The 21216-nt window shown below is 64.1% G+C and overlaps 2 protein-coding genes across 2 annotated transcripts; both read right to left on the bottom strand.

Annotated features, from left to right (window-relative positions):
• Nucleotides 1-452: 452 nt before the first annotated feature.
• BMP1 (bone morphogenetic protein 1) lies at nt 453-19582 on the bottom strand. Its single transcript, XM_085080722.1, has 20 exons — nt 19343-19582; nt 11366-11479; nt 11152-11298; nt 10945-11062; nt 10169-10347; nt 9904-10009; nt 9424-9548; nt 7641-7756; nt 7337-7439; nt 6570-6686; nt 6350-6495; nt 5977-6172; nt 5777-5902; nt 5518-5678; nt 5231-5411; nt 2042-2167; nt 1838-1965; nt 1553-1766; nt 1229-1479; nt 453-969 (listed from the first exon to the last, which is right to left on the bottom strand). The coding sequence occupies exons 1-20, from the start codon at nt 19479-19481 to the stop codon at nt 835-837; spliced, it is 2928 nt and encodes a 975-aa protein (XP_084936848.1). The 5' UTR covers nt 19482-19582; the 3' UTR covers nt 453-834.
• Nucleotides 2443-4673, bottom strand: LOC146427999 (uncharacterized). Its single transcript, XM_085080777.1, has 4 exons — nt 4581-4673; nt 4244-4509; nt 3824-4119; nt 2443-2858 (listed from the first exon to the last, which is right to left on the bottom strand). Exons 1-4 carry the CDS (start codon nt 4671-4673, stop codon nt 2773-2775), a joined length of 741 nt encoding a protein of 246 aa, XP_084936903.1. The 3' UTR covers nt 2443-2772.
• Nucleotides 19583-21216: the final 1634 nt, after the last annotated feature.

Raw genomic sequence — 21216 nt, 5'->3', positions numbered from 1 at the left:
ACGGCAGCAGCAGCGAGCACGGGATGCAGGAGGGGTCGAGGCACGCGGGAGCACGCGGTGGGCGCGGGGGCAGTGTCCCAACCCACCCGCCATCTGCCACCGCCGGCGCGGGGACGCGCTGGAGCACGCGGTGGGCGCAGCACGTGGCACCCACCCACCCCACGGCGGGTGCTCGCGTGGCTCAGAGACACCTCAAAATAAAGGTGTGGGGTGAGAACCCACCTTCAGGATCCTGGGGGGGCAGAGGGCTCTGCGCCCACCACCCGTCACGGGACTCACCGCCTCCGGGAAATGGTCCTGCTGCTCCTTCCTCGGAGTTTCTGGCTCTGCTCTGTCAGAGCCCTGAGGATTGGGGTCTGTGCAGAGTGCTGGGTGCTCTCCCCCCCAGTCCAGCCCCATTTTGGATGCCGTTTCCCCTGGGCTGCAAGCAAAGAGGCCGGGGCTGCCCCCGCTCCAAGTACAAGGGTATTTATTTCATGGGTACAAGAGAGAGACAGCACCTTGTGTGTGTTGGGCTCTTCCCGGTTACTGGTTTGTACATTCAGAGCTTTGGCCGGGGCAGGGGAGGGCAGCGGGTCCCGCTCGGCCCCCCCAGCACCGGGGTGGGCGGCTGCCAGCGGGGACCCCCCCCTGTGCCCCTCTGTGCCGTGGGCGCCCGAGCCCCGGGGCCCCGTGCGAGCGTGTCTTGAGTGCTGAGGTTGGCTGTGTGCTCCTCCTCGGTGCAGTCTGTGCGGGGCAGCGCTCCCCGCCTTCCTCCCTGCCCTCCTCCTCCTCCTGCTCCTGCTCCTCTTCCTCCTCCTCCCCTGCCCGCGGCGGGGCCGGGACCCCCGGCCCTCATTTCCTCGTGTGCAGCGTGTCCTGGAACTTGGTGCTGGTGTAGCGAAGGTGGAAACCCTTCTTGTTGATGGTGTCGTCCGAGTGGAATCGGATCATCACGGAGTCTCCGGCCGAATAGACCTCCTCGGGGGGCTGCGGGGGTGAGGGAAGGGGTGCTCAGGTCCAAGAATATCCCTCAGATCCGTGAGCATCCCTCAGATCCATGGGCATCCCTGGTGGGTGTGTGCATTGCGGTAGGAATATTTGCTACGGGGAGGGCAGGGATCATTGCAGCACCCCAAATTCCCACAGGAATTCTCTGCTCTGGCTTGGCCTCAACCATCACCCCACACCCTCACTCCTCGCCCCCCCACCCCAACCCACCCCACACTTCCCTCCATCCCCAGCTCACCCCAGACCCGCAGAAGCGGCCGAGGCGCGGAGCTGTTCCATCATAGCCATCGAAGAGCTCCATGTAGTCATATCCACAGTCAGCCTCCTCCTCGATCTCAAAGGTCTGGAAGATGAGCTCCACGCCGAAGCCCTCCTCGGCCATGATCACCCACTCGCAGTCCGAGCCCCCCGGGTAGTTGTTGTCCCCAAATTGTGCGTGGGAATACAAGTCCTTGGTCTTCACCTCGGCACGCATCTGGCCACCGCACACTGTGGGAGAAGCCCCAGTTTAGGAACATCCATGCTCTCCCCATAACCCCATTTCCCAGCCCCACGGGGGTACCTGTGGTGTGGGTGGCCTCGAATCCCTTCTTCTGGATGGAGTTATCAGAGACAAACTTGAGGAACATCTTGTTGCCCGAGGAGACGATGGGCTCGGGCTCCTTGGCCCCGCAGAACCGGCCGAGCGCCGGGGCCTTGGCGTCCTTCCCGTCAAAGATCTCCAGGTGGTCATAAGTACATTCCTGCTGCGCCTCCACATCCAGCTCCGAGAAGGTCTGGGGAGGTTCTGGATGAGGCCGAGGCTCGGCAGAGGGGACCCCAGTGCCGCACACCCCCCGACCCCTACCAGCTTGATGCGGTGCCCCGGCGTGGTGCTGATGGCCCAGGTGCATTCCTTCTTACTGGGGTACTTATCGGGCCAGTTGGGGCTGGTGATGGTCCCCGAGACAGACGTCACCTTGTGGTCACAGCCGGCTGCCGGGACAACGAGGAGGGTCACGGGTGTGGGGATGGGGGGTTCCCACAGGAATTTGGGGCGGCACGGACCCACCTTCCTTGCAGTCGTGCTTGTTGTCGTGCAGCACGAAGCCGCTGCGGCACTGGCACTCGTAGCTGCCGAAGGAGTTGAGGCAGTCGTGCTGGCAGCCCCCGTTGTTCTTGGAGCACTCATCCTTGTCTGGGAGAGAGCAGAGGGATGGCTGAGCGGGCTGGGAAATGCTGGAATGCTGCATTCCATCCCGACGCGGCCCCCCGGCCCCCAGCCCCGCTGCCCTCCAGCCAAGCAAGCGCCCCCGGCCAGCAGCAAGCAGCTCCAGCATCCCGCTTCCAGATCCAGCCCCGCGGGGGGACGGGACGGCTCCTCCTCTCCCGTGGGCTCACCCATGGGTGCCACCATTACCTGCTGCCGGGACGGGCGGGGGAGGCAGAAAAACACACAGTGACAACCAAAGATGCACAAGAAAGACCAGGACGCGGGAGTCCCTCTTTACTCATCGATAGGAAATGTCACAGACACGGTAAAAATTGAAGGGGGGAAAAAAAAACCAAGGTCAGCTGGTCAATGACAAAATAAGGGAGTGGGGTACTCAGAAAAAAACAAAACAAAACAAAAAAAAATTTAAAAGAAATTAAAAAAAAATAAAAATAAGGTCAACAACCAGTTCTGTCAAGCAAAAGGCTGCCGGGGCCGGCAGCACGGCTCGGCTCGGCTCGGTCCCACCGTGCTCCCGCACGGCTCCGGGGCCGCGGCGTTCCTGAGAAAGATGGAGAGGATGGAGCGGCTCAGGAGGGTCCCCGCGGCCGCTTCTGCATGCGGAACTTCAGGCCGGGCGGGCGAGATTTCGGGGGCTGCAGCTGCTGCTTCTTCTCTGCAAAGAGAGAGGGAGAGAAGGGGGGGAGCGCTGGGGGCGCGGGGGGCGGCGGGGGCGGCGGGGGGCATGCGGAGCGGCAGCCGGGGAAGCAGCAGCGAGGGGACCCCCGGGAGCCCCTGTGCGGCCGGGGCGAGCAGCTCTGCGGGGAGCAAGAGGAGCAGGAGGAGGAGGAGGAGAAGGAGGAGAAGGCGCGAGGCTGGCTCCGGGAGGGTGAGGATGGGCTTTGGGTGAGTATCCAGTCCGGGAATGGCAGTGAAGGGCTTTGGGATCACCCCGAGCTGGCCGTATTTAACTCCCACCACCTGCCTGAGCTCCCTACCACCTCTGTCGGGGCTCACCAGCCCCTCCCCGAGCTCCCCAAAAACCCCTCCACGTCCCATCGCTCCCCCACCTCCCCCTCCCCACGGGGCGGTGTTTTGGGCTGCGGGGAGAAGCCAACAGCAAGCGGCACCAGCCCCCCCAGCGCCCCGCTCCGAGCTCACAGCGATGCCGGAGAGGAGCCAGGATCCCTCCTGGAGCCAGCGGCGAGGGGGTCCTGCCCAAACCCCCGGCCCCGCGGCCGCCTCGCAAGCGGAGGCTGTAACCTGACGTCTCCTCGATGTGAGGGAGGAGGAAGCGAGGTGGAAAGGCCCTTTTGGGGTTGGGAAGGGGCTTCTGGGCTCAGAGCAGCTCCAGCACCGGGGTGGGGAGCTGGCGGGACGGAGGGAGCCTGGGCGGGCGAGACAAGAGCAGGAGAGAGTTGGCAGCAGAAAGAAGCCCACCGGGTCGGTGTCTTTAGCAATCCTTTATTCCAACCAGCTTGCTCGCCGCCACCCGGCACGGCCGTGCGCTCACCGTTTTCCCCCGCGGGCATCCGAAGGCTCCGGGCTGCTCACCGCCCCGCAGCCCCCGGCAGCGCCTCTCCCCCCGCTGCGGACCCCCCAGCGCCGGGCGGGGCTCGGCGGAGAGCCGGGGGGACGTACCTGGATGCCGACACCGTGGCGGATCCCCGGCCCGCGAGGAGGAGGAGGAGGAGGAGAAGGAGGAGGAGGAGGAGGAAGGGGTCACTTCTTCACCGGGGAAAAACGGGCGCCCGGACGGCCAGGCTGCCCGCGGCACCGAGGGACGAGGCTCGTCCGGAGCACGGGGACCCTCCGCGGCTAAAAAGGCGCCGCACGGGAGAGGTTTTGCCCGAGGAGCAACCCCGGGGGGACCAGAGGAGGGACCCCGCTGTGGCCGAGTCCTCCAGGGTGGTCCTGCTGCCGGGAAAGCCCGAGACCTGAGCGGGGCAAGGTGAAGGAGAGGGTTTGGTGGTTTACATCGCCGCACATCGCAGCGGGATGAGGAAAAGGAGGGAAAAGGGGAGAGGGAAGGAGCCCAAAGTGCATCGGGGGGAGACTCACCCGGCTGCCCCGTGGTCCCGCTCAGCCGCCGGGCTTCCCCGAGGAATCGCTTTGTGGAGGGTGCCGGCTCCCGACGGCTGGGCCCTCTGAGCCGCCCTACTCGCCTTGGTTTTAATTAAACAGATAAAGCAAAGACACTCGACCCCCACCCCGCGGCTCTCCGCCGCTCCGGGAAATCCTGGGGGCTCCGGGGGATGCCGGTCCCGCTGCTCCCGCAGCCGGGTGGCCTCACTGCCCTTCAAAAATGGCCAAAACGCCGCGGGAGGCTCACGGTGGGGTCACGGAGGTGCTGCCGGTCGCTCACAGCCGGGATGGTGTCCAGGGCACTGTGCCACACCGAGGGGACCGTCCCTTGCACGAGGGTCCCGTGGCAGCCCCCAGCCCACTGTCTAGCCCCGGCTGCATCCAGCATTTCGCTCCGTGTCCCCATCCCTGCCCCAAGACCCATCCAGAGGTGACACCATCTCCTGGTGGGGTGGCCCGGGAGAGGAGAGCGAGCCATGGAGCAGACAGGGAGAGGCAGGTAATGGTTTTTTGGGAGGGTGGGATCGCCCCGGGGAGCTGAGACGCGGCCGGATGCCGATCCCAGGATGCGGAGGGAGCCGGTGCCGTGCAGCAGAGCGGGGAGCAGCAGCAGCAGAGCGGGGTGTCACCGTCCCCCCACCCCGGCAGCGCCGCCCGAGGGGTGCAGCACCCGGGGCCGAGCACATTCCTGTCCCCAGCTGGACCCCAGCGACCCCTGGCCATTTGGGGATGCCCTAAAAGCACCCTCACCTCCAAAGTAGGAGCCAATTGTCCCCCAAAAGAAGAGGAAACCTCCCAAAATGTGCTGCCGGCCAGGCTACTGGAGGCTGGAGGGTTTTAAGGACTGGGGGCTGCACCCCCGGCGCGGGTGAGGGGAGCGTTAGCGGCGGTTTGGGGGCGCGGGGGGAGTCGGCTGGGTGAGAGAGGGCAGGGGATGGCCTTGCTGGGGCTGGGCAGCTCTACCTGAGAAGAAATGGGCTTTGAAGCCCTTTTTGGAGACGGTGTTGTCGGACTTGAACTCGATCCTCATGTTGTTGTACTGTGAGGTGATGACGTCGGGTTTCTCGGCTCCGCAGAACTTCCCGTGCAGCTTGGAGTCGGCCGTGAGCCCGCTGCGCACCTCCACGAAGTCATACTTGCACACCTGGGGGGTGACACAGGGCTGGGGACACTGCGGTGCCACCCTGGGAGCCACCAGCAGCATCAGGGGTCACACGGGGCACAGAGCAGGGCTTCTCCCCCCGACTCACGTCGTTGCCCTCAGTCTCGAAGAAGTCGAACTGGAGGGAGATGCGGTACTGGGTGGGAGCCACCAGCTGCCAGATGCAGTTCTTGTTGGGGGGATACTCCTTGGGCCACCCCGGGCTGGTGATGGAGCCATTGAGCTTGGTGAGGAAACCTCCGCAGGCGGCTGCAGGGCGGGAGGCACCCAGCGCCCGTCACCTCCATGGGGTAGGGGCCACTGGAAGCGCCATGAGGGTGTCTGGGGTGGCTCGAGGGGACACTCACCCTCACAGCGGCGCTTGTCAGACGCCAGCTCGTAGCCGGGGTCGCAGGCACACTTGTAGCTGCCCAGGGTGTTGACGCAGCGCTGCTCGCAGCCGCCGTTGTTGGGACGGGAGCACTCGTCCATCTCTGGGCAGGGCAGGGCGGGTGAGCGGGCAGGGGGCTGGGACCACCCCCAGCGCCCCCCGGAGCATCCCCCCAACCTTTGAAGAAGTTGACGGCGAACCCAGCCTTGTTGATGGAGCCGTCGGACACGAATTTCATCCAGAGCTTGTTGGAGGTGCTCTTGATGTCGTCGGGTTTGTCGTAGCCGCAGTAGCGGCCGATGAGGCTGCTCGAGTCGCTGCTCCCGTCCCGGATCTCCAGGTAGTCGTAGGCGCAGCTGTCGTGACGCTCGATCTGGTGGGAGGATGTTAGAAGTGGGAGTGACTTGGTCCTAGCACCCCCAAACCCTTCCTGTCCCCACTGCATGGGGAAACTGAGGCACGGAGGCAGGATGCAGCCCCAAGCCCGTCCCGAGGGAGCACCGGGATGAGGAGATGTCCCCTTTTCAGCCCTGAGGGGACACTGACTCACCTCGAAGGACTGGAAGGTCAATCCCACGTGGTAACCCTCGGACACGGTGATTTTCCAGACGCACACCTTGCTGGGCCGATAGTCATCGGGGTAGTTGGGGGACTGGATGTGCCCATTGTCCTTCTTCACGTCCCCCCCGCAGATGGCTGGAAGGGAGGAGCAGCGGCCTGAGCCCCCCCAGGCCCCACGCCGCCCCCTGGACCCCCCTGCTCCCCCCTACCTTCGTAGACGGCGAAGAAACCTTTGCCCACCCAGTTGCTGCTGCTCCGGAACTCGACCCAGAGGCGGCTGTCGGTGGAGATGATGGGCTCGGGCAGCTTGTTCCCGCAGAACCTGCCTGGGGATGAAGGCGTGCTGGGCTGCCGTGCTGGAACCCTCCTCTTCCTCACCACCACCTCCTCCTCACCGCCACCTCCTCCTCCTCACCGCCATCTCCTCTTCCTTGCCCCCTCCTTCTCTTTCTCAACACCACCTCATCTTCCTCACTGCCACTTCCTCTTCCTCATCACCTTCTCCTCTTCCTCACCTCTGCTTCCTCCTGGTGCCCTCAGCTCCCCTTTCCAGGCTAAAGCCAAAGCACTGATTCTCTCCCTTCTCCCCTCTGGCTTTTCTGGCTGTTTCACTTAAACTGGTGATTCCCAGGCCAACTGGGATTTGGGGAACATCCAGTTCATGGGGATGGGACTGGGATTCTGGAATCTCCCTGGGGAACATCCAGTTCATCGGGGTGGGACCAGGACTTTGGCATCTCCCCGAGGAGAGAGGTGCCAGCCAGCTGGATCATCCAGACTGGTTTCACTGGTGGGGGCCAAACTGGGAGCTCCATTCACCCCTATAACCCCTCTGGGGGGTAGTTCCCCCCTCCCCAGGGCTTTGGAACATCAGGCAGGCAGGGATAGAGGCGGGAGGGAATCCCCCGGCTCGGCTGCCGGCCCCGGAGCGTTCCCGGCGGGCAGGAGGAGCGGGCAGGAGGCCCCGGGTTGTTACCTCGCAGCGTGGCCTTTCTCCAGAACCCGTCTCTCACCTCCACGTAGTCGTACCAGCACAGCCGGCTTCGGTACAGGTCCAGGGTGGTGAAATTCAGGATGATCTGAGGTTGGGAAGGAGCAGGAAGAGCGTGGGGTGAGCTCCCCCCTCACCCCATCTGCCAGGAGCCAGCGGGAATTGGGTGGAACCCAAACCCCTTCTGCCATCCCACCCCATAATGGGATGCTGGGATTTGGGATACCCCAAAACCAGGGTGGGAGATGTGGGGAGGAGGGCTGGGAATCTTCACCCCAGCGGTCAGTACCTTCTCTCCAGGGGTGACAGAGATCCTCCAGACGCAGTGCATGTGCGCAGAGTATCCATTGGGGAATTCCGGCGAGGAGAAGTTGCCCTGGCTGTCCTGGAGTGTCTCCCCACAAGCTGTAAAGAGGGAAAAGCGGGGTTCAAACCCCCCAGAGAAACCCCCAGCAGCGCGACGGACACCACTGCGCTCACACCAAACCCCAGTGCCCTTTCCCCACCCAAATCCCCAAAATCCCCGCATCACCGCCATCCCCAACCCTCCCTGGCGCGGCTCCCTGCTCCGTGGCACCCCTCCAGCGGCCGTACCCCCACCGGGCCGCGGGGCAGGAGCTCTGCCGGCCCCCCCGTGCCCTGCCACGCCGCGGGGCTCGGCTGGCCGCCCGCGCTCCGGGCAGCTTTCCGCAGCCGCGGCTGGAGCTGGCCCAGCGCTGCCATCTGGAAGCCACATGACGCCGCGGCACACGGAGCTCCGTGCGGCTGTCGGGGGGCCAAGGCGGCAGCCCCCCTCCTCACCCTCCCACTCGGGCCGGGGGACACGAGATGAAAGGCGAAACGGTGTAAAAAAGGCCATTTGAAACCTGGGCTCGCTGCCTTTTTTCCCCTCCTCGCTTCTCAGTGGAAACAAAAGGAAGGGAAAGCTGGGATCCAGAGAGGCTTTTTCGGGGGGGTTCCTCCTTTTGGGGCTGTTTTTTTTGCTTTTCCTCGCTCCAAACTAATCACTTTTCCTGCTCCCCCGAAGGCGGCAGGGCCGTGGGGCCCCTCACAAAGGCGTCCCTCTTCCAGGCTGCTAATTAGTTGCTGGAATTAAGCGGGAGCGTGCGGGAGCCAAACTCCTTGCAGATGTTGCCAGCACAGTCCCGGAGCACGTGCCTGCTGTCGTGGGGGAGACTCGTGCCAGCCCCCGCCCCGTGCCTGGGGACAATGCCACCGCTCTCGGTCACAGTCCCAAAACCCTTCGAGGTGACAACAGTGAGCTGGTCACGCTCTGCTCCCTCTCCATGGGAATTGCGGGGTCTGATGGCACCAGGATGTCCTTTCCACCTCATCCAAACCCCTCGGGGTGCAGGGGTGGGATGGAGGAGGATTTTGGAAGGTGGTCTCCGAGGAGGTTTCTCTCTCTAAAGGTTCTGTAGGGTCAGAGGGTCCTCTCAGGGGATGCTCTGCTCTTGGAGGATGCTCTTGGGGGGGAATGGTCTTTGGAGGATTTTTTAGGGAGATGATCTTAGAAGATCCTCTGGGGGGATGCTCTTCTCTTGAAGGATTCTTTTGTAGGAATGCTCTGGGGAGATGCTTTCTGTAGGATTTTTTGGGGGTTGCTCTTGCAGGAGGCTCTCGGGGGAGATGCTCTTTGGAGGATTTTCTCAGGGGATGCTCTTCGGGGGATGCTCTCGGAGGATGTTCCTTGGGGAATTCTTTTTGGGGATGCTCTTTGAGGATGCTCTTTGGAGGGCTGCTCCCGGAAGATGCTCTAGAGGATTTTTTTTTGGGAGATGCTCTTTTCTCGGAGGCCCAGGAGGAGAGGGCAGCCAAGGACGCCTCACCCACACGGGCAGAGCCTCGGGGCTCACCCATCCTCCACCTTCTGCCCACAACTCCCCCAAAAGTGCTGCAGGTGGAGAAACGCACCTTGTGTGCTCTTTAGGGAATCCCACAGCGAGGAGGACCCCAAACCCACTGGGAACAGGGAATCCATCCAGCGTGACGCCACTTTTGCCAGGTTTTGGGGTGAAACCGAGTGTTTCCCGGGAATCACAGCCCTGTCCCCTCAGGGCAGCGACACTCACCCGGGCAGCGGTAGAGCTTGCGGGCCTGGGCGATGTCCCCTTTGCTGAGCCGTGTCCTCTGGCCGATGGCAGGACGGACGCCGTTCACGTCGTATTTGGGCAGGATGGTGTCGAGGAAGATTCCCCTGGGGCAGGGAAGGGATGAGCCGGGTGGGAATCACCGGCCCTGAGGCCGTTCTGCTGCCACCGGGGGAAGGACGCTAAAAACAGCCCGGCTAATTAAAAGCAGCCCGGCTAATTAAAGCCTGCGGGCCGGTGAGTCAGCGGGGACGTGTCCCCAGTGGAGGTGACCGCGGGGACAGCAATTCCCTGCTCTGGGAAGGGACGCTGAGGGGTTTCATCCCTCCCGGCATTCCAGTGGAAACATTTGTCCGAGGGAATTAACTCTGTGCACAGCTGGTAACCATACCCAGGGGTTGGGGACACTGGGCCACTGTCCCCAGGACACGAGGGGACACAAGGGGACACCCCGGGCCATACCTGGAGAAGGTGTTCCTGGCGTAGTGCATGATGCTGTCGAAGTCGTACGTCTCCCCCAGCGACTCCACCTCCTCCGGCTCCATCTTCAGGAAGTTGTATTCCTGCCCTGCGGGTGACACCGTGGGGACACTGTCAGGGGGGACACCAACCTTGGCAGCACCCCATGGCAGGGATGAAGAGCAGGAGGAGGAAGAGGAGGAGGAGGAGGAGGAAGAGGAGGAGGATGAAGAGGAGGAGGAAGAGGAGGAGGGAGGCTCACGCCCACCTGGCTGGATGTTCTCCCGGATGATGGAGACGTGGTCATCCCGGTCGGGACGCGTGTGCTCGTGCCAGAACCCGATGACGTGGCCCAGCTCGTGCACCACGATGCCGAATTTGTCACAGTTTTTGCCGATGGAGATGGCCTGGGGTCCCCCTCCTCGGCGGCCCACGTAGGAACAGCACCTGGTGGACAATCAGGTGATTCCCACCTCTCTGGGGGGTCCTGTGGACATCCCGGGGTTCCCTGGCCAGGAGAATCAGGGTGGGGATCCCACAAAACGTGGGACATCTGGGGATCATCCCTGATGCTGGAGCTCCAGGCATCCTGCCCAGGTGAGGAGCTCTGCCTGGAAACTGGGAGAGCTCAGCTGCTGGCACGGGATGGCACAGCACAGCACGGCACAGCACGGCACGGCTGCACCAGCCCCACATCCCGCTGTCCTGCTCCAGGATTGCCCATCCTGCTCCCCAGACAGATCCCAAGCTGCTCCAGCCCTGTGCTCTGGGCCCGGGCTCAGGGTTTGCGCCCACGCAGGGGCTCCCATTCCAGGGGAAATCCTTCTCCTAACCACCATCTGCTTGGCCAGGGCTGTGCCCCGACGCGTGAAGACGCTGAGCTCGTCCAAACCCCTGTTTCCTTTGGCGTCAGCCCCGCTGCAAGCCCGGGCTGGTGCCTCACCACCGACCTCAGCCCCCGGCGGCCAGCTCCGAGCTCTTCCACCTCCCGGACCCTCCGTGAAACCAAGCCCCAAACCCCCGCGATGGCTCCTGCAGACGTACCCGCAGGGGCGGTAGGTGAACACGATGTAGCTGTCCTCGTCGTTGCGCTCCAGGAAGGTGACACACGTGTGCTTCTCCCAGTGCCGCATCGCCTGCCGGAAGATGGCTCGCTGGCTGCCTGCGGAGGGGCGGCGGCGCGGTCAGCCCGGCGGGGAAACTGAGGCACGGCGGGGTCGAACACCCCCCGGCTGGCCGGCCGGCACTCACCGCTGAAGTTGCCGCTGATGACGTAGGGGATGACCCCGTCCGGCCACACTCGCTCCGGCCGGGATGTGGCGGCGCGGCGGCTCCGTGCCCTCTGCCGGCCCCGGCTGCGACGAGGGTGGCCCTGCCGGGGACTGGTGGCGTTGCTGCCTGCGGGGATGAGGGGTCAGTGCGGGCAGACCGGGGATGGACGGGGGGCTGGGGGGCGCGGCGGTACCTGAGGAGTTGGAGGGCAGGCGGGTGACAGTGTGACGTGCCAGGTCCACCACCCGGTCCACCTGGAAGAGCTGCAGGTCCTCCTCGTCCAGGGCGATGTCACCCAGGAAGGCGGCTGGGAGGGGAAGGGGAGGTGTGAACCCTCCTTTGTGGATCCCAAATCCCATCCGGTGCCTCTCCCCTCCCCTCCACACCTGGCAAGCCCTGAAGAGGAAGGCAAACCCTTCCTCCTCCTCCTCCTCCTCCCTCTCTCCTTCAGCTGAGCGTGGTGCAGGCCAGGCTCCCCCCACTCCCCAGCAGCTGGACCCAGCCCCGCGCTCACATCTGGATCTCATAAAGCCCATCCATCACTTTTTAGGGTTTCTATTATTATTTGTGTTGCAAAACTGCCTTTTTTTTCCCCTTCCACTTTTGCTGCCTTTAGGACCCCCTTCCTGCTCGGCTCCTGCCCCCCAGCCCGGTGCGAGCTCCGAGAGCCCCAGGGTGCTCCAACCAGCGACCTCTGAGTCATCTGCCAGCGCCGAGCCGAGCCATATGGCCCGGGAAGCTCCCGCTGCGCCCAGCGCCCGCAGGGATGGAGCCGGCCGTCTGCCGGGGCCGGGACACCCCCTCCAGCTCCGGGGAGGGCAGAGATGCTTCAGCATCACGGGGCTGGAGGACATAACCCTGCACAGAACCCTTCCTCCTCCTCCTCCTCCTCCTGTCCGTCCTGCCCTCCCGCGCTCCGTGACTCGAGGCCGCGGGATGCGCGCAGCTCCTGGCGCCTGGCCGGCCCCGAGCCCCGGGGACACTGATCCTGCGGAAATGTGAGGGCTGGAGGAGGTCAGGCCTTGACTCCGGAGGTGGCCGCAGCGAGGTGGGGAGGCAGAGGGGTTCCTCACCAGTTTTGGGGAGAGCAGAAGGTGCCTGGCTCTCCCTGGCCTCGCCACGCCTTGGGAAGGGCCGCGGTGGGGAATGGGGTGGCTGGAGGAGCTCAGGGGATGAGGGCGAGCAGAGCCAAGGTCGTGCTCCGAGCACTTAGCAAGTGGGTCCCAAAAGAGCCACTAATTACGAAGGCAAGGCGGGACAATTAGGATAACCCTGAGAGGTCCAGAAAGCCAGCAGAGGGTGAGAGGAACAGCCATGGGATCAGAGGAGCAGACTGGATCCCATCCCTTCCCATGGCAGAGAGCCCAAACCTCCCTCCAGCGGCGGCCTGGAGCGCTTTGGGGTGAAAAAGCCACGATTTGGATCTGTCCCCAGCACTGACCGGTGGGCGAATCCCATCGGGGGAAACTCCGGGGTGGAGAGCAGACCTGCGGCAGCGCCGAGGGAAGAGCAAACAAGCCGGGGCCGGCACCTCCCCTGGCAGCGACCTGCGGCTGGCACGGCCAGGCTGCAATTTGAGGGCAGAGCAGAGGCAGGAGCCGGCCCTGGCCTCCCCACACCCTCCCCGGGGCCGGGAGAGACGTGTCCGAACGGGCAGCGCGGGGGAGGACCAGGGCCGGGGAGAAGGACGAGCATCCCGTGCCAAGAGCTGCATGGAAAGACAAGGGAAAGTAAGCTCGCTTACAGCCGAGCAAGCGCCGGCGGAGCCAAGTGATATAGAAACCATATGTGAGGGATTTGGGAGACGTGAGAGAGCCGGGCAGGCCAGCCCGGGGACAGGGGGCTGGTTTTCCTGGAGGTTTGAGGCAGCGTGGCTCCCCCAGAACCCCCCAGCCCACGGGGGAAGGTGGATGGCTGCTCCCGGAGGGGCCAGCGGGGCCGTGGGGGGACGGCGAGGGGTGGCCCGGCAGCGATCCCTGTACGGACACGCCGGGGCCAAGCCCAGAGTGTTGGATTGAGAAACTTCCAGGTTGGTTTGGGCTCCGGTCACGTCCTCCTCCCACTCGCTGCCTGTGCGGCCGTGGCAGGAGGTGACACGTGGGGTTGTTTTGGGGGGGATCTCTGCTCGCCAAAAGCCCCCCAGACACTTTCCCCTAGGGGCTTCACTGAGGACACTGCCAGGCTGCTGCCACTTGTCCCTTCCCTGTTCATGTGAGAGAGGTGGAGGGGACCCCCTGCAAGGAAAGGGGACACCCTGCAAGTGAGGGGGACCCTCTGCAAACGGGGAGAAAATCCCAGCACAGACTGGAACAGGGGGAAACACCCCCGAGGGGTCACACCCCCAGCACCCAATCCCCTCAGCAGTCCCCTCACCCTGCTGAGGCACAGTGTCCGAGAGACCCCAAACCACGGGACAGAGGTCCCCAGCTGTCCCCGGAGGGTCCCGGCGTCCCTGAGCCGTTCCCAGCCCGGGAGATCGTGGGCTGTGCCGCAGGGATTGCTCTCTGCCCAGCCACAGTGGCACTGGGGACAATGTCCGAGCGGCCGCCGTGCCAGCGGGGAGGATGCGATGCCAGCGGGGAGGATGCGATGCCAGCGGGGAGGATGCGATGCCAGCGGGGAGGATGCGATGCCAGCAGCTCGCCAGCTCCAAGGCCAGGCGTGGGGCACGGAGCAGTCGGGAGTGACGAGGAGAGGGGGATCATCATCCCAGCTCCATCCCCGCTCATCCCTCCCACCCCTCAGAACACAACCAGCCCTCTCGGAGCTGCCAGGAGGCTCCCACGGAGCTCTTCCCCCTCCGCAGCCGGCAGAGATAGCTCAGCCCTCCTCTGTTGTTTGACTTTTCGTGCTGTGTTTTCTTTCGGGTTCTCGGAACGGTGACGTAACCCCGGGGCTGAAGCTTTAGACAAACAAGGTTTTTCATTCGGACCCGGGCCAAACCCCTCAGCACCCCATCCCGATCCTACAGACACCTTCTCCCCGCTCACAGCTCCATGGATCTCCCTGTAGGGTTATTCTCCTCGCTGCCCGGGATGCAGGAGCTCAGCATCTCTCATCCCACTGGGCAAGGAGAGCAGTGCAGGGGTCTGAGAACCCCTGACCCCCACGGGTCTGACCTCTCCGGCATCTCTGGGATTTTGGGATGAGCCTGACCTCGGCATTGAGAACCCTGATGCAGGAGAAATGAGATAAAGCAAGCGGTGGGAAGAGGCCGGGGGGCGAACGCGATGTTCTGGTGAGCCGGGAAAAGCAAACAGAGCCCCGGGGAAGCCTTGGCAGGGCGGGCGGCAGGTAAACAGGACGGGATCAGATTCCAGGTCAGTCTGGGGCAGACGAGGCTCCGTGTGGTGCAGGGCAGGATGGACCCTCATCCCTTTGTGGGTCCCAGGAACCCCAAAAAAAGGACAGCGGGCAGGACGGGAATCATCCCCTCAGCCCAGCATTCCCTCAGCCGTTCTGCAGCTCCATCCCAGTCATTCCAAGTCCTCACCGAGTCCTGAGCATCTCTCCCGGTTCAGGCAGGATTTGGAGAGCGGAAGGAAGCAGCGATGGAGCTGCTCTGCCCCAGCCGGGAAGGGGATGGGAGCGAGACGTTTAATAGGTGCATCCCGGCCCAGCCGGGCTGTAAAGCCGCGGAGTCACCGGAGCAGCATCCCACTGGCTCTCAGAGCCCTTAAATATGTGAGGAATGCTCCTCGCACCGCCCCTCGCCCCCGCACGCCGGCCCAGCTGCGCGGCAAAACACGCCGGGGCCGCGGCCGGGCGAGAGGGGACCCCTCTGCACTGGGGGGTCCCCCTGGCTGCGGGGGTCTGTCATGCCCACAGAGCCCCGGAGAGGGGGCGTGGAGCGAAGGGGGAAGGATGTGGAGCATCCCGGGGCTGGGGGAGCAGCAGGGTCCCCGCGGTGGCCCTGTGAGACCCCCAGGACAGTGGCGACAGGACGGAGGGCAAGCAGCCCCTCTCCTCTCCCCCTCTCCCGGTGCCCCTCGCCGGCGGCGGGAGAGAGGGAGCAGCCAGCCCGTAAACGCCGGGCCGAGGAATATTTGCTTTCCCAGAGCACCTTCCGAGCAGCGCAGCAGGCACAAAGCAGGAATTCAAGCCTCGGAGGCCAGGCTGGGAGCCAGGCCAGATCACGGCCCCTCTGCAGCCGCTGGGGAAACTGAGGCACGGGGGGATAGAGCCCAGTCAGCACCACGGGGAGCCCCCAAGAGCCAGCCCTGCACTCAGATATCCATCACTGCCACCCCCCGCTTGCCGCTTCCCGGCTGGAGCATCCTCATCCCAGCTGGGAGGCCCAGGGCTGTGCCAGCACCCGGCTCTGGGCATCCAGGGCAAGGCAGAGATGCTGAAACACAACATCCGAGGCAGGAGGATGATCCCTGCCCCCGATTCCCCTCGCTGCATCCCTCTGCGGCGCGAGGCACATCCTGTCTCCGCCAACGCTTCCCCGAGCACCCACAGCCAAATTCCCTCCCCAGCCCTGGGCATCGGCATTCCTGCTCCAAGCCCTTTGCCTGCTCCAGGTGATGAAATAAGCACCTCTAATAAACATCCCCGGGCAGCAAACAAATTCCAGGGGCAGGAAACGTCCAGCCGGGGGCAGGTTGGGAGTGGGAGGGATGGTTGGATCACCCCAGGGGGGAATCTTTCCTTCTGCTCCTCTTCCGTGACAGCAAACGCAGGGAAAACCTCCTCCGTGGCTCGGGGTGGAGGATGCCAAACCGAAGGCATGCCGGAGCCCCGGGATGGAAGGAGCAGTGTGCAGGGAGTGAGGTCTCCCTGCATCCCTCTGCAAAGCCAGGTCACCGAGGAAAACACATCCCGGGCCAACAGCAGCAGTCCCTGTGAAAGGGAGAGCTGCTGGAAAGGAAAATATTTGGGAATTGCTCTGCCAAGGGAATTGGGGGGGGTTGTTGTCACTTTGGAGGGGAGCCTGGTGGCAGCGGGAATGGAGACAGGGATGGGCTCTGACACCCAGCTCTGCCCACGTGGGGCATCCCGGGGTTTCCTGTCCCTGTCCCCATGTCTGCCAAAGGCCACCAAGGGCCCCCAAGGGCTCCCGAGGGCTCCTGAGGGTTCCCAGACCTCTGGCCATCCTCCCCAGGCTCTGGCTGCAAATGTCCCCCCCGTTGTGTTTCCGTTGCTCAATCCTGTCCCCACAGTCCTCCCCCCAGCCCGCATTAACCCTTTCCAAAGGCTGCTCCCGGCTCCCTGATAAACCCTCCTGCGGCTCGGGATCTTCCCACGTGCACGGAGCGGGGTTTGCCACCCAAAATTCCTCCGTACAGACGGCACAGCGGTGACCTCCCGCCCTCCTGCAGCCCTTGGCCAGGTGAAAAGCAGGACCTCGTCTTCCCACGGCTCGGCGGGATGCGGTGGGAAGCTGTTTTCCCTCCAGAGACCTCCAAGAATCCTCAGCAAACCCACAGGCAAGCAGGAGGACACGTCGCTGCCCAGAAAACACCCTTCCCCGGGAAAAAAAATTTGGGGAAACCCCACCGCGAGCAATTCCTCCCTCCTCTCCCCGCATCCCTCCCGGTCGCTTTGTTCTCCCCGGGTCTCCCCGGGGCCGCCCCGTCCCTCCCGGCCATGTGTTTCCCAGCCGCGGTTCGGCGGCGGATAAAGCCTCAGGAAGCGCCGTCTGCCCCCCTGGGCACGACCCGCCGGCGTGAATCAGCAGCCGAGGCGTTTCCCAGGAGCCAGGGAAGGGAGGGCGGCGAGCAGCGAACCCCCCGGCCTCGCCGCGGCACCCCGGGCCCCCGCCGGAGGATGCCGCCGCGCCGAACGGGTGATTACACAAAGATAAAGCAGATCCCGGGATCGGCCTGAGATTTCCAAGGTTTGCCGAGCCCTGAACCGCAGGCCTCCCGCCGGCCTCGGCTCCGCGGGTGGATTTTTACCCGGCATGAATAAGTGACATATAACGGCTGGAAAATATTTTTGGGCAGCTTGACAAGTGTGACTGCAACCAGTAGCCTGGGCTGGCTACGCCTGGAAAGTGTAATCTAGGTGAAGTCCTGGCGGCTGGAGAACTCCAGGCATGGCTGGGAAGCTCCTGTGCACGGGAAAGGGAGCTCGGACCCCCAGCCCCGTTCATGTATTCTGTGGTTCTGCCCGTGCAGGTGGTGTTGAGAACCCCATGGGAATTTGGGATAGAAAATCCCCCTAAACACTCACCCTGGGGGGCTGCGTGAGACCCCAAAAGGCTCTGCACCCCCATGTCCCTCTCCCCACGGAGCAGAGTGATGGAATGCCGGCGGGAGGGGAATGCCAGCCCCAGCTTAGCCAAGCACCCCAAAATGGGGATGTGGAGCTGACCCGGGGAGCAAGGGTGCTGGGGGCACCCAGGGGGTCCCGGCTCCTGTCACCAAGCTGCTCAGCAGTCCCCGGGAACCCCTGGGATGGACCAGAGCACACCCTGAGGCCGCTCTGCCTGCCCAGCTGGGGGTGGTGGGAGCGATTCCAGCCGCCTTTCCCAACCGGAGATCCGACCCGGATCTGACCCGGCGCCTGCTCCCGGGCACCGAGACCTGCCTGCGCTGACCGGGTGAAGGGGAACCGGGGCCACGGCTCGTTCCTTCCTCCCTGGCTGCCCGGGGGTTGATCCGAGAGCTGGAGCTCCCAGCGGTCCCGTTTTGGCATCCTTGGAAGCGACGCGGCGGCACGGGAGGCTCTTCCCCTTCCGCTGGCACCGGTGCAGACGGGTGGCATCACCGGGGTGGCCGGCGAGCCGCGGGCAGCCGGTGGCCTCAGGATACCTCTGGCATGAGGAACACAAATCCCTCTCCCGGCGCTTTCCTCGCCCGGAGCTTTCCCGGGAGCAAAACCTCTGTGCTCAGCTGTTTCTGGCGCTGCCACGAGCTCGGGGGGATCTCTCAACACCCCAGAACTGAATAAACCCTCTGAAGGGATGCCGAGGGAAGCCATGGGGGGCCAGGGGGAGCCGAGGTGTTCCGGAAAAGTGGATTTCATCATCCCGGTCCTGTGGAGCCCAGCGAGGGTGAATCCCAGGCTCATGCGATGCGTGGCAGGGCCTGATCCCCCCCTCGCCCCCCCGGCTCTCGGGGAAGAGCTCCCGTAATTAAATTAGTCCCATCAGGATCTCATAAAGGCAGGACGGGAATGGGGAGGGGGGAACAGCCGGCCCCGGGAGGTTCCGGGGGTCTCGGGGAGCACAGGAGAGGGGCGAGGAGGGGACAGGGGGAGAGGCAGCACTAATTAATCCGGATGAAGCCTCGTCTCTGGCGCTCAGCTGGAGGAAGCGGGAGAGGAGGGAAGGCTCCAGCCGGCTCTGCCCGGACGGTTTTGCAAGCCTTGCTGTTTCAGCCCGGGAGGGCAGGAAGGGAAGGATTTTTGGCCAGAAAAAGCCCTCGTGTAGACAGAGTTATATCAACAGCCGCCTTGCAGCGCAGACAATGCCAGCACAGAGAAACGTGATCCCCCGCCAGACCCCGCCAGACCCCGGCCCTCCGCCGGGCTCAGCCCTGCACGGCCCTCCCGTGCCTCAGTTTCCCCCCTCCCCAAATCCTTCCATCCGCTTCATCTCGCACTGGGAGGCACGGATTTCCCCCCGCAGCACTCAGTTTGCTCTCAGCCCTTCCAAAAGCCGGGGAGCAGCTCCGAACCCCCAGTCCCGGCACAGAGGGACCCCAGCGCGTGGCAGCACCCCCCGGGCTGAGCCCGGCCCGGCTGTCCCAGCGGGGACGAGCTTTGGCTGAGGGTTTGCAGAGCGGGAGAGAGCCGAGGGGTGCAGTGTGGGTTCAGCCATGGGGGGTGGGATGGGGGTGCAGGGTGGGTCCGGCTCTGCGGTGGGGGGCGCGATGGGGGGGCTGGGGGCTCCCCGCCGCCTTTGACAGCTGCCGGAGCAACCAAGCCCGGGCAGAGAAAGCGGGGCGCCTGGCCAGCCCCCCCCACTCCTCACCCTAAGTACAACCAGATGCACCCCGGAGCGGGACCGGCCGCTGCTGCTCCCGTCCCCCCATCCCGGCCGGCGGGGACTCCCCGGCCCGGGGCGGCGGAGCTGAGTTCCGCCGTGCAAAGCCCCGGAGTGTGTGCGGGGCACGCTCAGCCCCACTCGCGCTCCCCCACGCTCCCTCCCGCAGCCGCGGTCCCGCCGGCTCCCCCCCGCTCCCCTTTGTCCGCCCGCCGCGCATCCCCCCGCTCCTACCGGCTTTGCAGGGGTCCTTGTAGTCCAGGGGCTCCTCGTCCTCCTCCTCTTCCTCCAGCACGTAGGAATAGTCCGGGAAGCGCAGGGCCCGGGCCAGGAGCAGGCAGAGGAGCAGCCCGCAGCTCCGCAGCCCGGCCATGGCTCCGGCCGGGTTTTTTTTCCTCTCTTCCCTCTTTCCTTCCCTTCTTTGCTCCTTTTTTTTTTTTTTTTCCCTCGCTCTCTCTCTCCCTCTTTTTTTTTTTTTTTTTTTTTTTTAGGGAAATGAGATCTGGCGGGGGCGGGTTCAAGCGCGGAGCTCGGCCCCTGCAGCCCGGGGCGCAGGGCTGGGAGCGGGGCCAGCGCCGGGGGGGCGGCGGGGACGGGCTGGTGCTGAGACCCGGCGGGCAGCCCCCGCTGCTGCCCCTCCGCAGCCTCCGGGTCGGGGCTGTGCCGTCCAGTCCCGTTGTGCTCCCCCCGGGTCCCGTCTCGTGTCCCCCGGTACCGATCCTGCTCTCTTCGGTACCGTCTAGTATCCCCCGGTACCGATCCCGCTCCCACACCGTGTCCCCCGATTGTGCTCCTGTCCCACTCCGGTTCCTCCCAGTATTCCCAGTCCGACCCTCGTTCCCACCCGGTGTCCCCCAGTCCAGTTTTGTCACCCCTCGGCCCCGTCCGGTGCTCCCCGGTACCGATCCAGACCACCCCGCATGCCGTTCTATCAATCCTGGCCCCCGATATTCCCAGGACACAATATTCCACATCTCCCATCCCCTTTGGGGCTATCCTGGGTCACCCAGCACCAATCCTGCACCCCACATTTCCCAAACCCACACCCCATGTCCTGCTCTGGCACCCCACATTCCCACCCCACATTTCCACCCCACATTTCCACCCCACATTCCCACCCCACATTCCCACTCCTGCAATCCCCATATTCTCCAGATCTCCCTGGATCTCCTGCTCCTGGACTCCCAGCTCTGTATCCCTGGTTTTGGATTCCTTATCCTGCACCCCACATCCTGGCGAGCACCCCAAGGACTCGATGAGCACCCCAGGAACTGGAAAAGCACCCCAGGAATGGTGTGAAAGGATCCCAGGAGCAGGATGAGCACCCCAGGAATGGGATGAGCCCCCCAGGGTGGGTGGGTGAGTGCTTGGAGAGCAGGGTCAGCCCCCCAGGATGATCCAAGGGGGTCGAGGAGGGACAGCCCTGTCCCCTCGCAGTGTCCCCAGTGCACATTCCAGCCTGGGAATGCTGCAGTTGGGATTGGGACTGAGCAGGGTCCCCCGAGGCCTGGCTCATCCCGTGCTGTTCCCACAAACCCATCCCTGTCCTCTTACAGCTCACCCAGAACTTGCATTAATTTTTTTTTAAGATTTTAAGTGTTGATTGTGTCCGATGACCTCCACAGGGACACACTGGGTGACATTGGCATCCAGGCCCCACTCCCTCCCCTGCCCTCCAAGCCCCCAAATCCTCTTCCCCTTTGTTTTTGGGGTCCCTTTGCATCCAGGGCCTGGCTCATTCCCACCAGGAATGACGGGAGTCTCCTTCACCCCTTATCTCTGCCGTTGTTTTCCTCCCCCAGGATGTATTCCCCGTTCTCCTTTATTGCAAAACCCACATCCAGCAGAACTTTCCTCTTCAAGCAGATAAATAAACCCCGGAAAACTGGGCTGATTCTGTCCCCACTCTGCCCCCAGCCCACACCTCACACACCACATCCCAGGAATGGGAATTTGGGGAGCAATTTCTGGATTCAACCCCAACATCGAGAAACCCAAGCAAACAAACAAGCAAGCCGGGCTTCGGAATAGTTTTTGTTTTCACCCTGTGCTCAGGCTGGGGAGGATGTTTGCGGGCCGAGTCCCTGGATGATGTAAATCCATGATGT

Source organism: Lichenostomus cassidix, chromosome 22 (assembly GCF_008360975.1).
Source record: "Lichenostomus cassidix isolate B80296 chromosome 22, HeHo_3.0, whole genome shotgun sequence".
Taxonomy (NCBI): Eukaryota; Metazoa; Chordata; class Aves; order Passeriformes; family Meliphagidae; genus Lichenostomus; species Lichenostomus cassidix.
This window is presented reverse-complemented; position numbering and strand designations above follow the sequence as displayed.